The sequence below is a fragment of the Melospiza georgiana genome, chromosome Z, assembly GCF_028018845.1.
Source record: "Melospiza georgiana isolate bMelGeo1 chromosome Z, bMelGeo1.pri, whole genome shotgun sequence".
Taxonomy (NCBI): Eukaryota; Metazoa; Chordata; class Aves; order Passeriformes; family Passerellidae; genus Melospiza; species Melospiza georgiana.
Window position 1 is genome coordinate 6,412,730 of NC_080465.1, and position 22,402 is coordinate 6,435,131.

A 22,402-nucleotide genomic window follows, 5' to 3' on the forward strand; every position below is an offset into this window, starting at 1 on the left:
CTTCTGCAGAGGAAGCAATGCACTGCAGTTCTGAAAGCAGCCATAGGGAGGAGAATTACAAACCCAGGCAAAAGGTTAGGGATGGAACATCACCCAAACACAGCAGGAAATACTGCCAACAGAGGCAGGAAACAGAAGAGGAGCAGTGTTAGGAAATGTGTAAAAGTAAGGAATGGAATAACTGGCATTCTACTGACAGGAACCAAAAATTATGCAGAGTCAGCAATTTGCTTACTTGTCACTTAGTGCATATTTTTATGACAGACTGACCTTCCTTTATTTTCTGAGCAAATCCAGGTAAAATGCAGTCTTTCCCACTCTGGTTCTAGAATGATGTGGCAGGATGTGTCTCCTGTATTTCTTTCCAGTTTTTCCAGACACACTGAGCCTAGAAGAACTGGAATGGATTTCTGGTCATGTTGTCTATGATAACATGGACCAGACAAGCACTAAGAGCCCTGCAGAGGAAACACCTGAGTGGTGTCACTGGTTCACAGTATCCCCCAGAATTACTTGCAATTACTTGTAACAGTAATTCTCTCCCACAGATAAGTCAAGATGACCCACCAGTTCCCAGCGCTGTCTCCAGAGCAGAAAAAAGCTCTTGCAGACATTGCTCAGCGGATTGTGGCTTCAGGAAAGGGGATCCTAGCTGCAGATGAATCAGTGGGTAAGTTCTGGACACCAATCAGTTAGCAGTATGCAAGATGGTTTTTTCCTTTTAGTTTTGCTTCCTATTTGAAATCAGTGGAGTAGATGAAAAACACTGTGAAACTTGTCTGAGCAGAACAATTCAGCCAGGCAGGGCTGCACGTTTAACAACAAAAGCTTACAAAGTGTGGGTTGAGAAGGGAAGTTCTGAACTGAAGCCCCAGTTCATTACTGCTTATTGGGACCAGGAGGCCAGCCAAACCTAGAGCCTCTTTGCCCACCTCACCAGGCACCATGGGGAACAGGCTGCAGCGGATCAATGTGGAAAACACGGAGGAGAACCGCCGAGCTTTTAGAGAGGTCCTCTTCTCTTCGGACACTTCCATCAACCAGAGCATTGGGGGAGTGATCTTTTTCCATGAGACCCTCTATCAGAAAGACAGCAGTGGGAAGCCATTCCCAGCACTTATCAAGGAAAAAGGCATTGTGGTGGGAATTAAGGTGAGTATCTGTATGTCCCAGGCTGGCAGCATAATCCAAATCCCATCTCCAGAGAAAATTATATTTGGGGCTGCACTGTATCCTAAATAACCCTGCTCCCTGTTCCCTGTCCTCTCTCTCCCCCCATTTTTGTCCTTGGTTTTAAAATTCTCTGCATTGCTTTTGTGCAACTAACTAGAGGCACACTTGCACTAGATGCTGGAACTTTCCATACATCAACTCCCATCTACTCCCCATTCACTGCAAATAAGTGTCTCCATGCAGTAACATAAACCTAATTCTTTCCACATCTCACAGAGTTGTTGAGCCATTCCCTGCAGACATCTATATACACATTGACCCTCCTCTTACCCAGTTCATTCCTTTTTCTTCCCCTTCGCTCCAACATTTCCTTCCTTTTCACCCTGAGCACGTTAAGGTCCACACATTAGTAACAGTCCTCCTTCAAAGGTAGACTAGACATGGGTAAGAATTAGACCAATTCTCATCTCTCCTAACCCTTCCTGTTTTTCTGACCTCCACAGCTGGATAAAGGCACAGCACCCCTAGCAGGAACAAATGGAGAAACCACCATCCAAGGTAAGGAGAGATCTAAGGAGCCTAAGCTATGGCTGTGCCAGCAAAGCCATAGGGTGACTCACCTGAGACACGGCCTGGCTGGAGTCACAGTACTCTCCAGAGCTCTGTGCTGAAGAGCAGCTCTCAGTGAATCATCACTCTCCCTCTGCAGGGCTGGATGGGCTGGCTGAACGCTGTGCCCAGTACAAGAAAGATGGTGCTGACTTTGCCAAGTGGCGCGCGGTGCTGAAGATCACCAGCACAACACCCTCTCAACTCGCCATCCAGGAGAATGCCAACACCTTGGCACGCTATGCCAGCATCTGCCAGCAGGTACCTCCCCTCCAGCAACCTTTCCTGAGATGCTGCTGCCCCTTCTCCCTGTTCCCTGTGACAAAACACCAGGGTGCCCAAAAGGAGAATCCCTGTGAGGGTTTTGGAAAAGACAAGGAGGAAGGCCAGCATAGCAGGAAGGAATAGCACCGAAGTCAGGACAAACAACAAGAAGAGTTTTACTTCCACAGCCCTAAAGAATTCCCTGTCTTTCTTTTCCCAGCATGGCTTGGTACCCATCGTGGAGCCAGAAATCCTGCCTGATGGAGACCATGATCTCCAGCGCTGTCAGTATGTCACAGAGAAGGTAAGAAGAGATTCCTCCCTCTGTGCTCTCTCTCACAAACCTGCAGCTAAACTTTGCGCAGTGTGTACTCACAGATCTCAAAGAGATTTGACCAAAAATGTCCTTCATAACTGCATCACAAAAATGAGCTGCTCCTAGGCACAGAACAAACAAATGGGAAATCCAAGAATATTTTCCATGCTCTTGGATTTTCTCTTCAATGACAATAAGCATTCTCAATCCAAAAAAGATGCATCAGGACCAAACCCAATTACCTCAAATTCAGCAAGGACAAATCCCTTAAATATGAAAAGTTGTATCATGGTCATTTCAAAAGCAGTGAGGTGTCCACAACGGCAACCCCAGAAATAAATTTTATGAGAAAGCAAAATTCAATTTGATCTTGCTACAGTACCAAAGAATAAGCTGTCTTTCCACAGCAGCCTGAGGTGAATATCTGAGCAGAGGTCTGAATTCAATCCTCCTGTTTTCAGGTTCTGGCTGCTGTCTACAAGGCTTTGAATGATCATCACGTGTACCTGGAGGGGACACTGCTGAAACCCAACATGGTGACGGCTGGGCATTCCTGCTCCAAGAAGTACACCCCTCAGGATGTAGCCATAGCAACTGTCACTACTCTCCTTCGCACCGTTCCTGCTGCTGTTCCTGGTGATTCCTGATTCATTCCTACCTCTGCATTCTCACTCTCTCTCCTACCTCTGACACACCTGCTCCTCTGGCAAGTAAAGACCAGGGATTAAGGTGGCTGGAACATTATTTCTAAGCCTCAAAACCTCTTTCTTGCAGGAATCTGCTTCTTGTCTGGAGGTCAGAGTGAAGAGGAGGCTTCTCTCAACCTGAATGCCATGAACCAGTGCCCTCTGCCTAAGCCTTGGAAACTGACCTTTTCCTATGGGAGAGCCCTGCAAGCCTCTGCCCTGGCTGCATGGTTGGGCAAAAACGAGAACAAGAAGGCTGCTCAAGAGGCCTTCCGCAAGCGGGCACAGGTACGAGGCTTCCCCTGAGCAGAGAGGAGAGCTGTCACCATGAAGGGACACATGTTGTCACCTTCCTAGGGCTGCTCTTGATCCCACCCCTCCTGGCACTTCATGTTCAGCAGGGGCACTGCTCTGTTATTTGTGCCTTCCTTACTCCTGCTGGTTGTTCTTCACACATCTGCCTTCCCTTGCTCCATGCTGATTGTTTCCTCCTCATTTTTTTTCTTCTTCTTTTTCAGATTAACAGTTTGGCTTGCAGGGGGCAGTATGTCCAGTCTGGGAAGAACGACGCAGCTGCCATGCAGTCACTGTTCACTGCCAGCTACACCTACTGAAACAGCAGGAACCTTCTTTCCTCCTGTCCCTTCTCACACAGTGGAAGATGTTCAGAAATGAAAGAAAAACATAGAAATCTAATTTCCCTTACCCTACACCAAACTGGAGATAGAATGGCTTAGCTTCCTCTCCACCCTTCACTCCCACAATTTACCAAGGGGATATTCTTTTTTCATTTGCACATTCTAAGGAACGAGAATTTTTTCCAAACAACAAACAACAGCTGCCAATGAATCATGAACTCACCCTCCCTCAGTCTGAAACTCAGCCCCTGGAACAGCAGGCAGATTCAGTAGTTCTCTAGCAATTCAAATAGCTACCCTTGCCCATTACCACATTTAGCAGCCACAATCCTGAATTATAAAACCTGACTGTGTATTCAATCATGTCAATAAAACAGTAATTGAAAACTAATCTCTACCTGACAATTCTTTTTGCTTTGTGTAAACTTTACAATATCTTTCACACATCTGTGGTTTTTTTTGTGGTCCTTGCAAAGACTGAGTCACAAAGTGTTGCAGCTGGTGAGCTTGGCAAACTGTCAGGACATCAAAAGGAAATAACCCAACAGTGGCACAGCTGGAGAGGTTAATCCTGCCCACAGAAGTCTGGCAGACATTAAAACACTTGGGAGATGTGCACAGCAAGCAGCGCTGGGGAATCAGGCCACAGATAAACAGCACTACCTTCAGAAGTATCTCGTGTGTCTGGAGAGGCATCGCTGGTGAGATGAGGCTGCTGAGCACTGTTAGGGTTGCACACAGTGAGTCAGGGCTGTGCAAAGTCTGTCCTTACAAATCACCTTTACCGTGGCGTTTTCCACAATAATTAACACAAAGCGTGCATGAGGGCATCTTGGCCTACCTGTTGTGTAGCTTGAGTAACGAGGCTGATGTTGCAGACACAGGGTTTGACCTTTGGCACATTGCTGTGTTCCTGCTAAGGGTGTCAGCTTTGTTAGCAAAAGCACAGTCAGATGGTCATGAGAAAAAAGGCATAAATGGCAAAAACAGCAGGCCTAAGGTTATGTTAGAGTATTTGCCTGGCTATGTGCTACACCAATCAACTCACGAGGCCTTGGAGCAGCCCTCTAAACAGCCAGGGTCAGGCGACCCAGAGGACTCCATGTCTTTTCAGGGTCACCTCTCTCTGCTAGCTGCTCCTCCTGGCCACTGGTACTTGCTGCTCCTGCCAACAAATACAGGGAAAACAGGAAAAATCACCGCCCTGTAACCACCTCCTCATGGCCTCTGAGTTAGCAACCAGTGTGTCACACAGGCAATAAATAAACAGCCAAAATCCTTCATGTGGATCCAGTCACTGCATAATTAAGGCTTCATTTAGTCTCTCCTGACAATGAACACAGAGCCAGTGATTTGCCAGAAACACTCCAGAGGCTGATGCTAGTGCCAGGAATAACACCTCTTTCCTGCTCCAGCTGTGGTCCTGGGAACGCTTCTCAGGTTCCCAGACCCGAGTTTCTGGGAACTCCACATACCTGAGTCCCCAGAAACCTCTGCTCCTGATGAACAGCATCCTACTGATATTCTGGTCAAAGATCAATCTCAGAATCGTTTGCATTTAAAATGACCTGAAAAATCATATTTTTCAACCCATCCAGTTCCAACCTCTCTGCCATGGGCAGGGACAGCATCCACTAGACTAGGTTGCTCTGAGCCCTGTCCAAACCTGGTCTTGAGCATTTCCAGGGATAGGCCATTCCCAGCTTCTCTGGGCAACCTGTGTGAAAGCCTCACTGCCTTCACAGTAAAAAATTTATTCCAAATATCTACTTTTCCCTTTTTTAGTTTAAAACTGTCTCCCCTTATCCTGTCACTATCTGTCTGCGTAGAAAGTGTCTCTCCCTCTTTTTTATAAGCCACCATCAGCACCACTATGACCAAAATTCTCCCCTATGTATATACACAGTAAAAGGAATTAATATTCATTGACTACAAGTTATCTAGTTTTCATAATAATTAGTATTCTGTCTTCTGTCAGTTAATGAGCCTCTTGCTGCCCACGCTAATTAGGCTGCATGCTCAGTCGTTCTTTTCAGTCAGTGGTTTCTTAAATTGATGGCATTGAGTTGATGGCCATGGTCTGCCCCCTGCAGGAATGGCCTTTTACCCTGCCGGAGCTGATTCAGCAGAGTTGCTGCACTGCCATTATCAGCTTGTTCCTTTCCTCAGGGGTTCTGCCAAATGTCCTTGTGGCCATAAATTCTGCATTCTTTGTGTCCACCATCAGTGGTGCATCCTTGTTCCCAAGCCTTGCTGACCTGCCCCGTGTCTGAGGTCACTGAAGCCTGTCAGGCCCTGCACCTCCACAAGGCAATTCAGCCAAGAAGTCACCTGCCTTTCCAAGGCCTGGCCATCACTTCTAGCTTGTTGGCTGGTTTTTGTTACCGGGCCAAAATATCCCTCCCTGCCGATTAGGCCTGAAAGCGCACAAAGACCAAACATCAAAGAACGCCTTTTCCTAAATTTCCGCACATTCCGTTTCCCAGCAAGGGCGTTGGTTTGAGGGGACGGACTACATTTCCCATGAGGCTGTGCGGGGCGCGGCAGAAACGCGTCACTCGCTGCGGCCGCGGAAGGCGCCCGGCCCGCCCGCAGCATGGCGGCGGTTTGGGCGCTGCGGGTGGCGGTGCGGCAGAGGCCGGGAGTCGGCCCCGCGGGGCTCAGGGCGCTGTGGGGCGGCCGCAGGTACAATAGGGCACAGGGTGGCTCCGGGGGTGGCTTCTGGCCTTATCCGCATGCTGGGCTTGCACCAGGCCGTGGCTCTCTGGAGGTCGTTTAGCCCGGCACCGCCTGAGCAAAGCCCTCAGGGTTTGTCCATGGCTTTGGAATGTCCTTAGGGAAGGAGACTCTACAGGTTTTCTGGGCAAGCAGCGCCCACCGAGGTGCACTGCTGGTGAGGGTGCAGTGGTGTAGGGCTGGAGCCTTTAGAACTGTTACTGCTTTTGTTAGGAGTGGGAAGAGAGGGATTTCGCGGGAATGAAAACCATCTTCTCTGTAACATTTTGCGTGGAACCACGCATAGGTTATTGACTAGATTGGGGCATATGAGAAGGCAAAATTTTTTTACTTAAAAACTAGTAATGATTTTTTTTACGTATGGGCACTGATTTTTTTTCTGTAGTAGTGGTTATTTTCTGATATGCTTGTTATTCACAGCAAATTAGAAAACGGAGCTGTAACAGAAAATAAGTAACTGATCTTGTTAAAATGCTGTTTTCACTCAGACCCGTGATAGAAGGTGGGTGGGTGGTTGCTCTGCGGAGGCAGCCTGTGTGGGGAGCAGCACTCGGGGAAGGCCTGTGCACTTCTGGCCAACAGACCTGATGAGTCCATGGGATGTGTGGAGTGTCTGGATTGAGTGGTTTAAAACACCGTGAATACAAAAATGCTCTGACCATGCCTTGAGTAGCCTGAGGCTGAAAATGTGTTCTGGTGCCAGCAGGAAGGAGGAAAGAGCCGTGGAAGCAGCCGGAGCGGTTCCTGAGCAGGAGGAGAGGAGCGAGCCCAGCGTGATGCCGCCCCCGCCCCGCCGCCGGAGCTACGTCCCGCCCGAGGACCTGCAGAGCTGCCTGGAGTCCCACGTCCGGGAGGTGTTCGGGCCCTCTGTTCCCCAGGACTGGCAGCAGGCTCCGCTGCAGGAGAAGCGGCTGAAGCACCGCCTGCTGGCCCGGCTGGCGGCGGAGCTGGGACACGCCGTCCCCAACTCGCAGCTGCACCGCATGCGCCGCGCCGGGGACGTGCTGGGCTTCTACCGCAGCCCCGTGAGCGGCGGCAGCAAGATGGATGAACTCGCGGCCGCAGAGCTGCCCCCGAACCTGAAAATCGTCTGGCAGCAGTGAGTCCCCCCACGCAGCATCCCTGTGCCTGGCCGGGGTGAGAGCTGTGAATTGCAGTTCACTGAAATCACTCAGTAATGGTGAACTCTCCAGCAGCACTATAAAATAAGCTGCTGTCAAGGCATCTTGTTGAATTCTCCAATGTCTGTTAAGGGCCTTGTTTTTTAAGTTTTTTGGGTTTTAGATTTTCTTCCCGTCTAAGAGGTGATGCAGATCTGCTTTTAATCATATATGGTAAGCAAAGAAGTCAGGATGACAAGAAAATAAACAGTTCAAGAAATGCATAGTATTTTATGAGTGTTTTCTATAAAACAAGTTGTTTACAATGAGTTTGAGAGTCTGTGTGATCTTTCTGGGAATGGTCCAGAAATGTCCTGGTTATACCACTCCAAGCCTTGAACCCTTGCTCCCCTGTTTTTTTTCAGCGTGCAGGTGCACGAAGCACACTCAGGCACTGCTGCTTTTGTGTGTTACAGCGCTCAGTTTCTTAACTGAGCAAACTTCTCAAGTGCTGCTTTATTTTCAGAAGCTCTGAAGAAATTTAAGAAATGCTTTCTTTTCTCCTTTTGACTCTTGGAGAATTACAGACTAGTGTAAGTGTGCACCTAGGTGTTCCGCTACGGGGTGAGCTGGGGTGAGTGCCCTGGGGATGTTTCGCTGATCACCATGGCAGGCTGAATGTTCACAAATCCCTCCCCTGCAGCTTCTGGGAAAGCACAGTGTGACAAATGGCCAACTGTCATCTTGCTGGCTTCAGAGGCTGTTTGGGAGCAGTGAATTGGAAGTTACTTTTTCATGAAATTACCTCCTTCCATCAAAACCACAGATAGCTGCACTTCCTTGTTTAATCTTTAGCACTGTCTGACAAAACACTTCCAGTTGTAGCTGCACTTTGTGCTCCTTCCCCTTTCTGTGTCTCCCCCAGGATGTGACTGATAGCTCATGTAATATGATCAGAACTGAGTGAAAAACGACTGGGAACTGGGACAGGCAAGGAAGGAGCTCACAGCAGCTTGCCTCGTGTTTTGCTGTGTCTGAGTTGAGTCAAACTGCCATTTCCCTGATCTCAGACATTTCTAGTCCCTTGGAGGTGCAGACCCCGTTCTTCCATCAGCACAGGAAGTACAAGGGAAGAGGAGCACACCTGGGTGTCTGAGATGCAAAGCATTTTACTGCTTGTAACAAACTGAGGAAGCAGAAATCTGAAATGACATCAAAGTCTTGCACACAGCACCTGGGCCATGGAAGGGCAAAACTTCTAGATGCTTAATCACTTTATCCCTTTTATAAGTTTGTCACTTCAGTTTAATTGAATTATAAATGAAAAAATAGATGCCCTGCCCATGCATCTTTCATTGTTTTAGGCCAGACCAGTAGTGAAGATCAGAAGAAAGTGTGCAAATGCCGGCTTGGGAGGGTATTTCTTAATAAAATGATTCAGAACAGATTTTTCCCTTTGGAACTTTGATTACAGCTGCAGTGAGGAACCCAGAACACTCAGCAAAGGCTCCTCATGGGCACAGAAAGCATGGCCCCAGTCTGATCCTTATATTCTGAAGCCAGAAGCAGACATCAGTAGAGTCAGGAGAAGGAAGAAACACCACATGACCAGACACAGACATTCCAGGTTTTCTTTGTGTCGTAGGGAAATGAAATACTGGCTCACGTTTGCTTTTTTAATAATTTTTTTTTTGCTTCTGTTTTGGAAAAAATATACAAAAAAAAAAAAAAAAGCCAAGAAGAACCAACATGGAGATGTGAGGTAAACATTCCAGTAAAAGTACAGAGGCTCCATTCTTTAAAGGAGACACACAGCAGTTATCACCATGCTAGAAGAATGAGATGCAGGAAAATCCTAGAAACAGTGAAAAATCATTTAATGAAGCCTTTGCCCCAGTTCTAACCATTGTAAACAGGCTTTTTTTTTCTTGTTCTTCCCATCCCCAACCCACACTTAGTTGTCTTTATAATGCTTAGACAAAGTTGTTAAATTGTAATATAGCAGTTTTAATATAAATTCTGTATGGCAGAATTTACAAAAAGAAAATGCAGACTGCTACTACAGACTCAGCTTCTTTCTTTCTGTCTGTCTTTCTGTATTTCTTTCTTTCTTTCTGTCTTTTCTTGCCTTTCCTTTTTTTTTTTTTTCATGGCTTATCAAAGCCCCTTAGGAAAAGAAACATATTTTGGGCAGCAAAACTGGCTTCTTGGCCATGCCAATTTGAATGCCAAGGAATGCCACCCTGGTGAAGGAGTGGTGCCACTTTTCCTTTGCACCAGTGTCACTAGTTACCCCACAAATCTATGATGAAATGATGAAACACTTAAAGCGCAGCCTCAGCCCCGCAGTGGTGGCTGTATATCCCCATAGTCAATTCCTGAAGCCAGGTTTCACTGGGAGCTTTAGCTGGGCCTCGGGGAGGAATGAGGATCTAGGGAGATGATATAGTCAGCTCACATGCTATCAGCTACTACTATAAATTTTGATGTTCAGTCTGTCTATACTGCAGACCAAGGATGTTGTTTTAGTCATTCTTCAATAACTGGCACAATCACCCACACCAGAACAATCAGGCTTTGATTCAGTGAGGTGCTTAAGGACATGCTTCTAGTCTGGCAACTGGGTGGGAAGTGAAGTCCTTCAAGTCCCAGGGAACACTTAAGTAGCTCACTGAATCAAGGATGGATTTTTGTTTCTTGTTGATAGTATCATTCAGGTTAGATTCCTGATCACTGTTATTTTAATATGAATTAAATGTATGCAATTACTTCAGATCCATGCTGAGTTTACTCAGATGAGAATCTGACCCAGCACTTCTTATGGTAAGAAAAGGTAAAAGTGAATTTTTTTTCCCCCCAAGATATATAAATTCAAAACTGAGAAGAAAAAAAATTGTGTACAAATATCACATAACAACATCAACAATTCCATAGATGTAGTTCCTCAGTGCACACTTTTAACAAGAAAAGGGTTTTTTTTGTTCTTTTTCTGTTTTGCTTTTAAAGTCTGGCATAATAATATTAAAGCTGACAAAAAATCAGGGCAAGCTACATCACTTCCTCATACAAAAAAAGTACAAAACATTAGCCTCTAACTAGACATAACATAATACTGGTCATCACAGTTAGACATTTAGTAACTGTGTGTCTTGGAGTGTTTTACTGGAGGGTAGTAAAAAATAGCTTCGGCTGCTGATCTTCCATCTCAGGTTACTTCAGTCATAGAGGCAGAGTGATTCTGCAGAGAGGAAAAGGCAAACACATGAATGTTTGTGTACAGCAGTCTAGCACTGACATACCCTACTAGTGTGGAAGAACCCTCAGTCATAAGAAAAAGCAGTGGGAAAAACCCTCGCTCACAAAACCTGCATTGTAGATGTATGGTCAATATTTATAATTTAAGAAAATTACCTTTTTGATTTCTGGTGGACACCAACAGTTAAAGTTCAGTCCCTACCTGCACTTCACAGTCCAGTAGCTATAAACAGCTGACTGGACAAAATGTTTCTCACAGGTCATGAATATTTTCACCTGTTCAGCCCTACACAACACAATGTGGATATATAAGTAGCACTTGGTTTCTGAACTATAAACCCATCAAGAGCACATCTAATGCACACAGTTCTGCAGATTTAGTGGAAAGTCTTCCAGTAAACCTTTGCCTAATCAAAATTGACTCTTCAATTAAGCAAAGTATTTCCAGACATTAGTGACTGTATTTTCCCCCTTTTTTAAAATTCCTCTTTTCAGTTTATTTCACAAAGAGTTTAACAAAAGTCACTATTGATCTTGCCACACATCATGTATGACAGCCCATCTAATAAAGGAAGTACAATTTAAAGACCAAATAAATTACACCAGTGTATTTCAGGTAACTCATCAACTACAGTTTATCCTTGTTCCCAGAATTTCTGGCAGCTTCGACTTACTTGTCTGTTTTCAAAGGACTGGATATGATGCAGTTATGCCAACACAAGCCATTTAAATTTAGTAGTTTCAACAGAAACACTGTCAATGTTGATATTCCCACTAGCTATTTTTTTGCAGGCTTGAAAGAATGCTAATAATTTTTCTTCTGATGAATTAAGAGATAGAAAAAGGTATACGATGTTTTCCTATTCTAGAAGATACTGTACAGTAATAAGGATAAGAAACCTAATTTCTGTAATATTTTTGAGGACAGACTAGTTTATATTCAGGAAAGAGTAAATCCTTCATACATCCCAAAAAGTTTTCTGGAATGTAAATAGGCAGAATTATTTTTACTTTTCTCTCAGTTTTCTATTCTTCTAAGCAAAAGTTTGTGAGGCATGTGAAATCCTACTTCTTTAGCTATGGACATGTATGGGGGCAGAAGATCTACAGTGTTTGATAGTTTCAGGGATTAATGCCTCAAAACAAACTCTGCTGTGATGCAGATTCGCTCTGTTCAATGGGCTTGAAATGAGGCATGTATGGTCAAGTAAAAAACTACTTTTTTTACTCTGATGCAAGAGAAAATATGCTTGGTGATGGTCTGGATAGGAGATTTACAGTACCTGTGCACTCAGTGTCTCCAGAGGACTTTCCACCCTGGGAAAAGCCATTAGTGGCATTCCTCGTGGGTCTTCAGGCTTCGGTTTAGAAGGAGCTGCATGACTGCCCTTAAAGTTATGGACAACACATATCCCCTGTGCAATGCAGGAAAAAAACAAGGTGAGGTCAGTGTGTTCCCTCCCCAGGAAAAACCTGGAGGGGGAATGAATTACCACGTGGGGCACAACTGAAAAAATTTAACCTGGGTTTGGGTTCAAGGCATCATCTGTGTCAGCCTTGGGCTGTAGTGTGGTCACTGGCATGGCTGGGAATGATGGATTGCCTCAGTGATGAACCATTCTCAGCCCTTTTACATTTCACACTGGCCACAGCAGAGATCCCCATCTATGCTTTATCCTCCCAGAACCACAGACTACCCAAATGATGCCCTTTACTGTCCAAATACTCCCTTCAGACTCTGACTTTGTCATTTCCAAACAGTGACCACAGCTCTGTGGATGGTTGAACCTCCCTCACATCTGGATGACGCCATTTAGCACCATTCCTGCACGCTTCCAGCACCACTGCTGTGGTGTTTATCCCACAGATCCCTCCCTTATGCATGACCAGACTCACAGCACCCATATGGTGATGGTGATGCCAGTAAGAGCAACCATGCGCAGGAGCAGGTAGCTTGAGGATATGGAAAAAAGAAGGTACACAGGAGCTGCAGACATGTTTGCCGGTGGAGTGATTTCTTGCTGGCTGTTCCCCTTCACTGCCACAGACCCGAGCAGGAAGCAGGCTGCAGCCTGGGTGGGTCCTGTGCCAGCAGGATCTGTGCCAGGGATCTGACAGCACCCCTCTGGGGAGACCCCTTCCACCACTCTGAAATTGAGCTTGTGACACTTGCAGCGTGCCAGAAGGTCTGCAAGGTCAAAATACAGCTGGGGATGGGCTGTCACTGCCACCAACAGGTGCTGGAAGCACAGACACTGTCCTGGCCTGATGAATGGGGCAGCTGCCTCTTAAATTGCATGGGTGAGATTTAAACTGCCCTTCCCAGCAGGAACCAGACAAATTATTCACATTAAAGTCAAGGAGATTCAGGTCAGAGGCTGTAGACATCTTTTTATCTGAAATGAGCGCAGGAATAAATGACGCTTGAAGGTTTGTTGATGCTTTTTCAAGTACAGAATAGGAAAAAAAATCAGTGACAGGACAATCGAGATTTAAGGGATCTTTGAAACCTAATCCCTCCTGATTACAGGGATAAAGTGTCTGTTGCTATGCAGTGGATAGTTTTGAAGCATATTTTGATTAAATGGGACCAGGCACATTTCTTGGTAATAGTGAGAGTGACCTGGAATGCTTGCTGTGTGAGTAAATCCTCAGCAAGAGACCTCTCACCAAACAAAACATTTAAACCACACAGCCCACAGGAGAGCCAGTTAGAGTCTGGAGAGATGCTCTTCCTGGATTCTGTGGGAAGACCTTTGATATATTTTAGTATATTTGTGAGGGGGCAACATCGTCAGCTTGTCTCTAAAAGTTGCAAAGGGAGGTAGTTTTATCTCCAAGGGAATTTACCCTGACCTTCCCTTATATTGCACTTCTTTTATGGGCCAAAACAAAATGGAGAACCAGGATCACAGCTCAGAGCCCCAGAAACACCCTGTACCTCACATTTTTGCCAAATTCAAGGCACACAGAGGGGTTTTGCAACACAAAGAAGGAGTCTCAAGCACACCCTCCTTTTGATATTGAAATCTACACCACCTTTTGCAGCATTTTCCAGGAGAGATCAAGTAAGAACATGGAGAGTAATTCAGATAATTAAAATATATAAAATGTGCAAATGCTACCAAATGCATACCAATTAGTATGAATCTGATTTCATATTAGGATTTTCTTTGATAATACTTTTAATTAGATGAAGCTATAATTAGATCTTGCAGGCTACAAGTAATTACAATATTTTTGGGTGGGTTTTTTTGTTGTTTTCTTTTTTTTTCACTGTGATATGTTTAAAGGGAACACAGAAGGCCTGATGGACTTACCAGAAACAAGGCTACAGCACTCCCCAGAATGAAGCCTGCAATCACATCCGAACAGTGGTTTCGATACTCAGACACTCGATTTAGCCCAGTGAGGAAGGCAGCACACAGGGTTCCCAGACACAGCACGGGCTTGGCTAGCCTGCTACTCTTTGTTTTAATTGTGCTTGTGATGTACATCTGTGGGAAAGGGCAAACCAAACATAAAAAGGGGTTCCACCAGAAATGCATCTTTCTTTCCCACCCGGACAAATCCTAAATCAGCAAATATGTGACAAACCCCCTGTTTGATTAAGGAAAAAAATAAAAAAGGCACTGGAAAATGGAGGAAGATGTTTCAGGTAATTCAGAGAAAAAATTTAGGAGTACAAACCCAATACCATTAAATGATGTGAAATATCCTCTTGCATTTACATACTGGACCTTTTCTGAGCAGTTATGCACAGGCTCAGCTTCACTGATTTTGTGCAAGCACCAGTTCATATGGTGGCAAACACGCACTCTGTATGCACACAACTAAATGTTGCCAAGGGACTCAGGAGTCCATGCTTATAGTCCTGCAGAAAGCGTAATGTGTTGAAGATGGAGTGCTAGAATCTGTATGAACTAACTGCTCCAGTTTCCTAGATGGTTTTAAGTTTAAGGAACAGAGAACACTGAGAGAAACCATTCCAGCCATTTCCCCTGCAGGATGAAAGGAAACACACAGTGTGAAAGAGATTTCTTTCAAAACAAAGTTGATTTTGAGAATGCAGTTCCTGAGCAAGAAGTTTCACTGTTTCCAAACAGTTTTTAACGAGCCCCACATGATTCTGGGAGTTTATTGGGAATTTTCTTAATACATTCTGACAGAGAGTTAAAAACATGTGGCTCACAGTTAGCAGCCTGTCATTAGTGCCAGAGCCACAAAATAACAAAGATGAAGCAAACTGAGCCTGATGGCAGAGCAATTCATTAAAATCCTTTTCAGACAACAAGTATGTAAGCCCCTGTGATTTCCAAAGCTTTGCTAATTTGAGATGTTGCTGCTTGCTTTGTTTTTCACACCTGAACCTGGCTGCAGCAATGCATTTTGACAGCGAACAGTGACCACTAGTTGGCAACCTTGCCCCAGCCTTGGCTGGCAGGTTAAGCTGCACCTATCACCAAAACTCACATTAAGGTTCTGCGGAAACAATAGGAAAAAAAATCAAATCACTGCCACTGCGTGAATAATTACCACCCACCCTTTCACCCTATGCACTCCTTCTACTCAATTCAGTCGAGCAATAGGGAGCCCGATTGCTTTCCTGCTCCCCACCGAAGCACCGCTGCTGTTTGCAGCGTCCCAAGGAAGCCCCATCACCTCTTCAAGGTAAGAATGCAGTCCTGCTGTGCCTGCTGTGAACCACAGCTGCAGGGAACAGCCCACACGTGCTTGTCTGCTTACAGGTATGAGATGAAGCTGGATCTTTGGGTTGCCCACGTGGAGGGCTCTCTTTGTCACAGATGGGAAGTATCTGTAATTGGAGTTTCACACGTCTCGGCAATAAAATGTAAACTTGTAGTAAAAAGAACGTTTTTAGCGAGGAGGGTAATCAACTACGCGAACAGATTGCTGAGGGAAATCTGTTAAACCCTCGTGAGGAGGGTTTGAAACAAGACAAAATGTTTTCCAGAAGGTGGGCTCCGGTTCATCCCTAAGTCACATGCTATGATCAGAAATAAATGGGAGAGCTTCTCCCCTCTGATCTCACTTCCCAAGCACTGCAGCTTGATCTTTAGTGTCCAGGCCCAAAAGCCAAGATATTTTTTTAGTATTCCCACAGTGTTTACCCACATTTAGAGCATGGTTTCAGAGCTCTGTGCAAGAGACCAAAATCTCAGTCAAAGCCACTTACATTTGGTTTCCTACATACAGCAAATGCTTTTGAAAATGTCCCATAATGCCATCCATAGAGTAAATTTATTTACAAAACTCTAAATGTTGAAACCAGAGAGGAGGAAAGACATTAATATAAAATCATGTCCAGAACATATTAAAAATAAACTATACACAATTTAACTATAAATTTTGTCAGTTCAGCTTTTTTTGCTGTGATCTTGTCAGTAGACTCAAGCAATGTATTTAGCAATATGCAGTGTGTGACAGCAGCATTTATTCCATGTGATTCCTCTCCCATCTTTTTCAGAGAGACAAAATCATAGATAAGGAGAGTTTTTTGTCTGCAAGTTTAAAATAGATATATAAATTTTTATATGTGTATGCAAATATATGCATGTATTTAGAGCACATTGTCTTTAATGAGAAAGGCAGAGTGGAAGAAATCTGTCTTGTCCCTTCAGTAGAAAGTGAGGAGATTTGTGACAGTGTATTTTCCTTTGAGAATTCAAAATTTCATACCAGAATTACAAAAGTCTATGTCCTAGAAGTTTTTGTGGCCAATATTTTCTTTTGCCGTAGAGATTCCTGCAGTAAAAGAGAAGCAGAGCCTTTGACAACAATGCTCAGTGCAGCCGCTCATGGTGCCAAGGCCTTGAAATGATCAGGCTTGCAGCAGGCATTTGATGTAGTGTCCTCTGCTATTCAGCATTTCCAAAATTTGGAGGATTCATGTGTGGGAGCAGAGACCCAGAGAAGCTGACTTTAGTCATGGGGTGGATTGTGGTGGCTGCACTACGAGCTGAGAAATGCTCATTAAGCCTCGGCCTTGACAAACTGCACCTGGACTAAGCCCATGTTGAGAGTATCAGAGATACTGTGTGTTCCCAAGATCTAACAGGTGTCTGACAAGCACCTGTTTTTTAAAGAAAAGCCTTCGCAACTTATTTTTCTTGTCTGAATAACAACCCAAGTGGCTCTTATCATGTTTTTCTTCAGCAAACCTTCAAAGGAAGTTACTGACTGAAATTGTGGCTGTGATGGAAAATTCCCACTCTCCTGGGGTCATCTAAACAAGGGCCCAAAGTGAGATCTTTTTCTGCTCTTGACTCCCAGAAGATAAGAGGGTAATGTGTATGTCTCAAACACAGATAAATGGATGGCCATGAAGCCAGCCAAGGTCTGTTGGAAATAACAGACAAGAATTGTTTTGGAATAACCAAGAATTGCTGTTATTAACATGGCCATGAGAAATATCAAGTTTTGGCTGGAGAATAGGGGCTAGAGATAGGGCATTTTTCTGTGACAAACAAACACAACATAGCACAGGAAATGGACATGGACTACAGGGTGGGATTAAAACTACCCAAGACCCCTGAAGCCCTCCACCCTTTTCCAGAAAGACTGGAAGAATGGACTGCACATGATGATTAATTAACAGAGAAAGTGAGAAACACATCTTTGGGGTGAGGAAACCTGCCCATAAAGAGGCATCCCCCCAAGTCCAGGCAATGCCCCCAGGACCCTGGACATCTCATGGGCTGGGCAGCTGGATTGATGCTGAAACCAGGATTGGCATCCTATCAGCTGGATTCATGCTGGAACCAGGAATGATGATCTCTTTTTCTAACCATTTCTTTTTAATCAGAAAAGAAACTTAAATTCATGTGAGTGCATAGAAGCTTGCACTAGGTACAGTGACTGCCATCTCTTCTGGGAGACTGATAAAACTTCTTTAGATTATATTCTTATTTTTTTATAAGTATGGAATCCAGGGCTGCCAGTCCTTTTCTCTTTCCCCTACTTTAGGCAGACAAGATTCATTTCCATCTGCAGAGATCACAGAAGTGATGCTTTGGGTTTTCCTCAGCTTCTTTAGAAGGTGACAAAGAAAAGTCTAGTTGATTAAATATAAACCTCAGATTATAAAAAGCCAAAAACAAACACCAAAACCCCACAAAGCCAACACCAGTGGGAGTGTTTTCAGTAGCAGAGTAGTGAACAAGTGAGACACCTGCACAGGATATTTGAGGTTCAGTGAAGGGAGAAGACTTCCAGATCTCGTAAGACATTTTATAAAATGAGAACCATTCTCCAGCCTCCTTATGTTGTACCTGTTCTATTTTTCTTGCTCCATGGTTCAATTCTTCAGCTTTATGCAAAACACGACTATTACTAAGCAAATAACCTGTGTTTTATGTTCAGTAGGCCATATTATTATGCATATTAGAATCAGCAAGAGACTTCTCAAAAATCTGTGCACAGCACAGTTATTAAGCAAAGCTGGATACGAACAATGAATTTCTTGTGTAATGCTCATGTTATTCCCAGCTGACAGACAAAGAAAAGACAAGAAAACACATTTCTAGTTCTAAAAGGTGACTTCAGGCAGAGAGCTGGGCTGAAATTGGACTGTGGGCTGAAATGCTTTAGCAGCAAACTTTCATGACCTTATGGCTCAGAAAGACTTCCATGTCCGGGCTCCATCTGACATCTTCCAATGTGAGAAGTGCTGGCCCATAGCAGAAACTCCTGGAAAACTAGATCTCAGAAATACTAAACTACTTGGGGCTTAGGCTCAGGAAGAAAAACAGAGTTACCCTTCAGCTGTAGAAGTTAGCCTGTTGTAGGAAATTTGCCCTGTTAGGAAACAAAGGAGGCTGGGCAGGGAAAGTCCATGAAGGGATGTAATTAGCTTAGGACAGAACCAGGACTAAGCCTGGATCCCTGGAACTTCCACCTGAGAGTTTATCATGGTGCAAACAGCTGCCAGAACCATGCTGAGTATATTGTGGGCTTTATTTCACACAGGGTTGCACATTGTTCAGAAGTAATGTGCTCAAAATGTTACATGCTTTCCAAATATTTCCCAACAAATCCTGATCAAAGGAGTTACAGTTTATTTCTCCATCATTATTCACACAACATGCAGTGCCAACAGATGGATATTGAAACAGCAGTGGGTGGACTCTTAATTTTAGAAGTAATAATGTGGTGCTTCATTTATCTGCTACCAAGAGCACTGGGCAAAATACTCAGTAAATACCCTGTCTTTAATAATTTTAAGGCTTTTCTTGCATACTTATAACCAGCATACAGATTCTGACACAACTCTGAGTCAAGCTATAGGGAGAGAAAAGATCTAGGTTAATGCATTTTGAGATCGGAACCAGGTTAAGTCTTTGGATCTTTATGGCAAAACCAGCAAGGTTTTCTGTTTTGTTAGTAAGATTCTTGGATCCGTTTTTAAAAATCACAGAAACTTTCGCCAGAGAACTCAAAGGAGCAGTGGATCTGTTTCATCAGACTTCTTAATTTCCTTCCTGTCTGCATGGCAGTGTCACCTTGTCAGTGTGTCAGCTGGGGTGCATTTCTCTGTGATAACAACAAAATTCTGACTTTTATTAGAACCCTCATTGCAATGTGAGTTCAGGTCCTAAACAAGGGAAGCAAAATTCAGCCTAAGTTCAGACCTCTATTGAAAGGGCACAATTTAAATTTTAAATGTTCAACAATGCATGGCATGTGAACAAATGTATCAACCCAGAAGCTGTTTAAGGATCAGCTTCATTTTAATGCTCATGAGACAGGGGCAGGGAGAAGAGAAAATTGAATTAGAAGGCCAGCAGCAAAGGCAAGTTTAGGACCTCATGCCTCCATGTGCAGTGCCTCAAAATCAATGAGCACTTCATTTACTTATACAAGGATTGGTAAAATGGAGAGAGAAGGGGATCTTCCCCTACTGATAAAGAAAAAAGCTGCCCCCAAAACAACCCCCTTTTTCTCGAAAAATCCATTGCAAGGAAAATGCCCCATCTAGAAAACACAGAACCCTCTCACGCGAGCCGGCAGTCACCACTGTCACCCACCGTGGCGTATAAAGCTGAGTAGATGCTCAGAGCAGCATGTTTGGATGGAAAGGATCTCCTGGCCTTCTCAATCACCTCCACATCCCCCGTGCAGATGTTGCCGTTGTTGATGAACTGGTGGTGGGCCCGGCAGTCGCTGCCGGTGTAGTTGGGTTTGCAGACGGTCAGGAAGTAGGGAGCCAAGTTCCCAGTCACCACCTGGCCGGCATTTACAAAGATGTCAGTGGCAAAAAGTCCAAATGCAAACACGCCTGTGAGGAAAGGTCAGAAATAGTGGTTATTCAAACAGGTTCAGACAATGTCGCTACACCTGAGAGGGAGAGACATAGTGTCATGTACTTATATCAAATCTGTGACAAAAAAATGGGATCTCTGCACCTGAAAGAGCAGTGTTGTGCTGAGACACAATATTTCTCTTATCTAATGTAACTACCTAGGATTAAGTACCTTTTGGATTTTGACTATTTGCCACCCTTATGGTGAAAACTTACAACCCTGACCTAGCAATATTTGGCATGTACTTTTGTAAGCAACCCAATGCTTTCTTTGCTCTGGAAGACAGCTGCAATTCAGCTCATGTCACCAGGAGCACATAACCTGTGAGATGAAGCATTCACTTGAATGCAGGAACTTTTCCAGGGTTGTGAAGCATCTCTTGATCAATACTGCAGTTGTCATATCCTTCACTGACTCCCCTTGAGTGTTATCAATACCTGCTACAGCTGCTATGAACATATGAGGATCTTTCAGATGCATGTAATGCCTACATACCAAAGGTACAGAACAGCAGGTTTGCAAAATTACCAAACCCCAATGTTCTGAAAGATTAAATCAGCTCTCCTCTTCCCCTTCTCATCACTAAGGTTGATTAAAGGTTGTTCTATATTCTAAAAACATAGAACAAATACTGAGTTTTGATGTAGGGATATTGAGGGTCATGCAGTTTTTCTTTCTCCCTTCTGTAGCTCTATAAGCAAAAGTCATTAAATTATAAATTATCTGAGATTGTTATGTATTTAAATATGACCGAGAGTTGGAGCTCGAGGGAAATCATCTTAGGAAAGCTGTGATAAAATCTTAAGAGCTGGCACCACCATGATTGTAACATCTTCACTGCTTATCTATACTGAGTTAAAAAAAACAGATTAAAAGGCTGCTCTAGTCTGAGACACAAAAAACATGAGGGACTCAAAATAATGCAGCATGTACCTACAGTAACAGACAATTAATCTATGACTAAAATGGACTTGTTGTACAAGTTTTGAGTGGGGTTTGCCTGTGCCAGTCAGTTAGAGAGATGGTTTGGTGTCATTGTGGCACAGATTCCTTGCTGGGGCACTGATGGGAAGAGCCCTTCCCTTGGGAAACAGCCTGGAGGGGCTGCAGGACTGCAGAGCTGCTCCTCCTGACCATCCTTGCCCAAGGTCAGCGAGGAGCAGCACACAGGAGGATGATTCTGGAGCCTGAATGTATTACCATTCTTCATGTATGTTTGTTTTTATTTATTATTAATGAACAGGTATGTGATCATGGATTTAAAAAGCTGGTGGTGGCCAAAGAAGGAGGCTGCCTTTCTTCTGGCTTCGGACTGCAGGACTGGCCCCTGCCTTTTCAATGATGTGTCAGTTTCCCTCCCATTTATCTTGCTAAGTGTGCTTGAAAGGAAGCACAGAGACTGCTCCTTTATTTCCTTTATCCCTCTGGTGATATTTCAAGTCCATGGTTTTCCACAGCCATCAGGAACTTCTCACTTACATTAGTCAGTGCACAAGCAAGTTCAAAGGAAAGAGGCAGAAGGGTATAATTTAACCCTGGTGAAACAGCTGAAGTTATGACAGAGAAGAATCTTGTTTTATATACAGCACTCTGTCAAAAGTTTAATTTTTTTTGGCACAGCTTGCTTTAAATAGCAACTTTCTGATGCGCTGTGCAAATTACAGGGAGTACAGCAAGGATTATTACCCAGCCTTTACAATAATTAGAGGAAATTTAAGTGTCAGGCAGTCTGGTTCATGCTCTTTATCATGTACTTACATGCCAAAAACCAAGACATTTCAGGAAAAAGTCACGAGCTACATAAAACTATTTCAATCTCTAGGAAGTGCATATATACAAAGGTACTTCTCTCCATTAAGAAAAGAAGTTTCAACACTTGCATTTTCTTAATATTTGGTGGCACAGAAAGTGGCTGCCCAAACTGCAGAGGCCTGCAGTGATCTGGTGAAGGGCAGAGCAAGCCATGGCTGAAACCTTTGTCACGTTCTGGCTGAGGTGCAGCTCCTCTCTCGCAGCTCTGCCAAGCTGAGCTCTGTGTAAATCACAGCCCTGTGCAGCAATGGGTCTGGCTGGCAGGGACGTGACCCTCGCAGGCTGATTGCACCTCAGCTCTCTTGGAGCAAGGGTTGGCTGTAATTGATTTAAAGGCTGTAATGCCAGTGTGCCTGGGCAGAGCTGGACAGTCCCCTGATGGTTTTTGCACCTCAGGAATCCATCTGTTCAATGGATTTGTTCAATGACCTACAGCAGCTAAACTAACTGACCAAAATGCAGGGATGTGATTGCCAGCTTTTTAGGGACA

The 22,402-nt window shown here is 44.3% G+C and overlaps 3 protein-coding genes across 4 annotated transcripts in view; 2 read left to right on the forward strand and 1 right to left on the reverse strand.

Moving 5' to 3' along the window:
* The first annotated feature begins 558 nt into the window (after window positions 1–558).
* On the forward strand, window positions 559–4,077 carry ALDOB (aldolase, fructose-bisphosphate B). The gene is made up of 8 exons (XM_058043858.1): window positions 559–670; window positions 941–1,152; window positions 1,677–1,731; window positions 1,883–2,043; window positions 2,267–2,350; window positions 2,824–2,998; window positions 3,137–3,336; window positions 3,567–4,077. The coding sequence occupies exons 1-8, from the start codon at window positions 559–561 to the stop codon at window positions 3,660–3,662; spliced, it is 1,095 nt and encodes a 364-aa protein (XP_057899841.1). The 3' UTR covers window positions 3,663–4,077.
* A 2,186-nt stretch (window positions 4,078–6,263) lies between these two features.
* Window positions 6,264–7,851, forward strand: MRPL50 (mitochondrial ribosomal protein L50). Of its 2 annotated transcripts, none has more exons than XM_058044027.1 (2): window positions 6,264–6,371; window positions 7,126–7,851. In XM_058044027.1, the coding sequence occupies exons 1-2, from the start codon at window positions 6,283–6,285 to the stop codon at window positions 7,523–7,525; spliced, it is 489 nt and encodes a 162-aa protein (XP_057900010.1). In that variant the 5' UTR covers window positions 6,264–6,282; the 3' UTR covers window positions 7,526–7,851. The 2 variants fall into 2 exon arrangements, with proteins under 2 accessions (XP_057900010.1, XP_057900011.1); XM_058044028.1 differs by having other exon boundaries at window positions 7,129–7,851.
* Window positions 7,852–9,611: 1,760 nt separating this feature from the next.
* The window catches only part of PLPPR1 (phospholipid phosphatase related 1), a 119,396-nt gene continuing 106,605 nt past the window's right edge, over window positions 9,612–22,402 (reverse strand). Inside the window, exons 5-8 of the mRNA XM_058043906.1 lie at window positions 19,825–20,075; window positions 14,098–14,274; window positions 12,061–12,192; window positions 9,612–10,760 (exon numbers count right to left, since the gene is read on the reverse strand). Coding sequence (XP_057899889.1) covers window positions 10,728–10,760; window positions 12,061–12,192; window positions 14,098–14,274; window positions 19,825–20,075 — 593 coding nt within the window. The 3' untranslated portion in view covers window positions 9,612–10,727. The remainder of the gene's footprint in view (window positions 10,761–12,060; window positions 12,193–14,097; window positions 14,275–19,824; window positions 20,076–22,402) is intronic.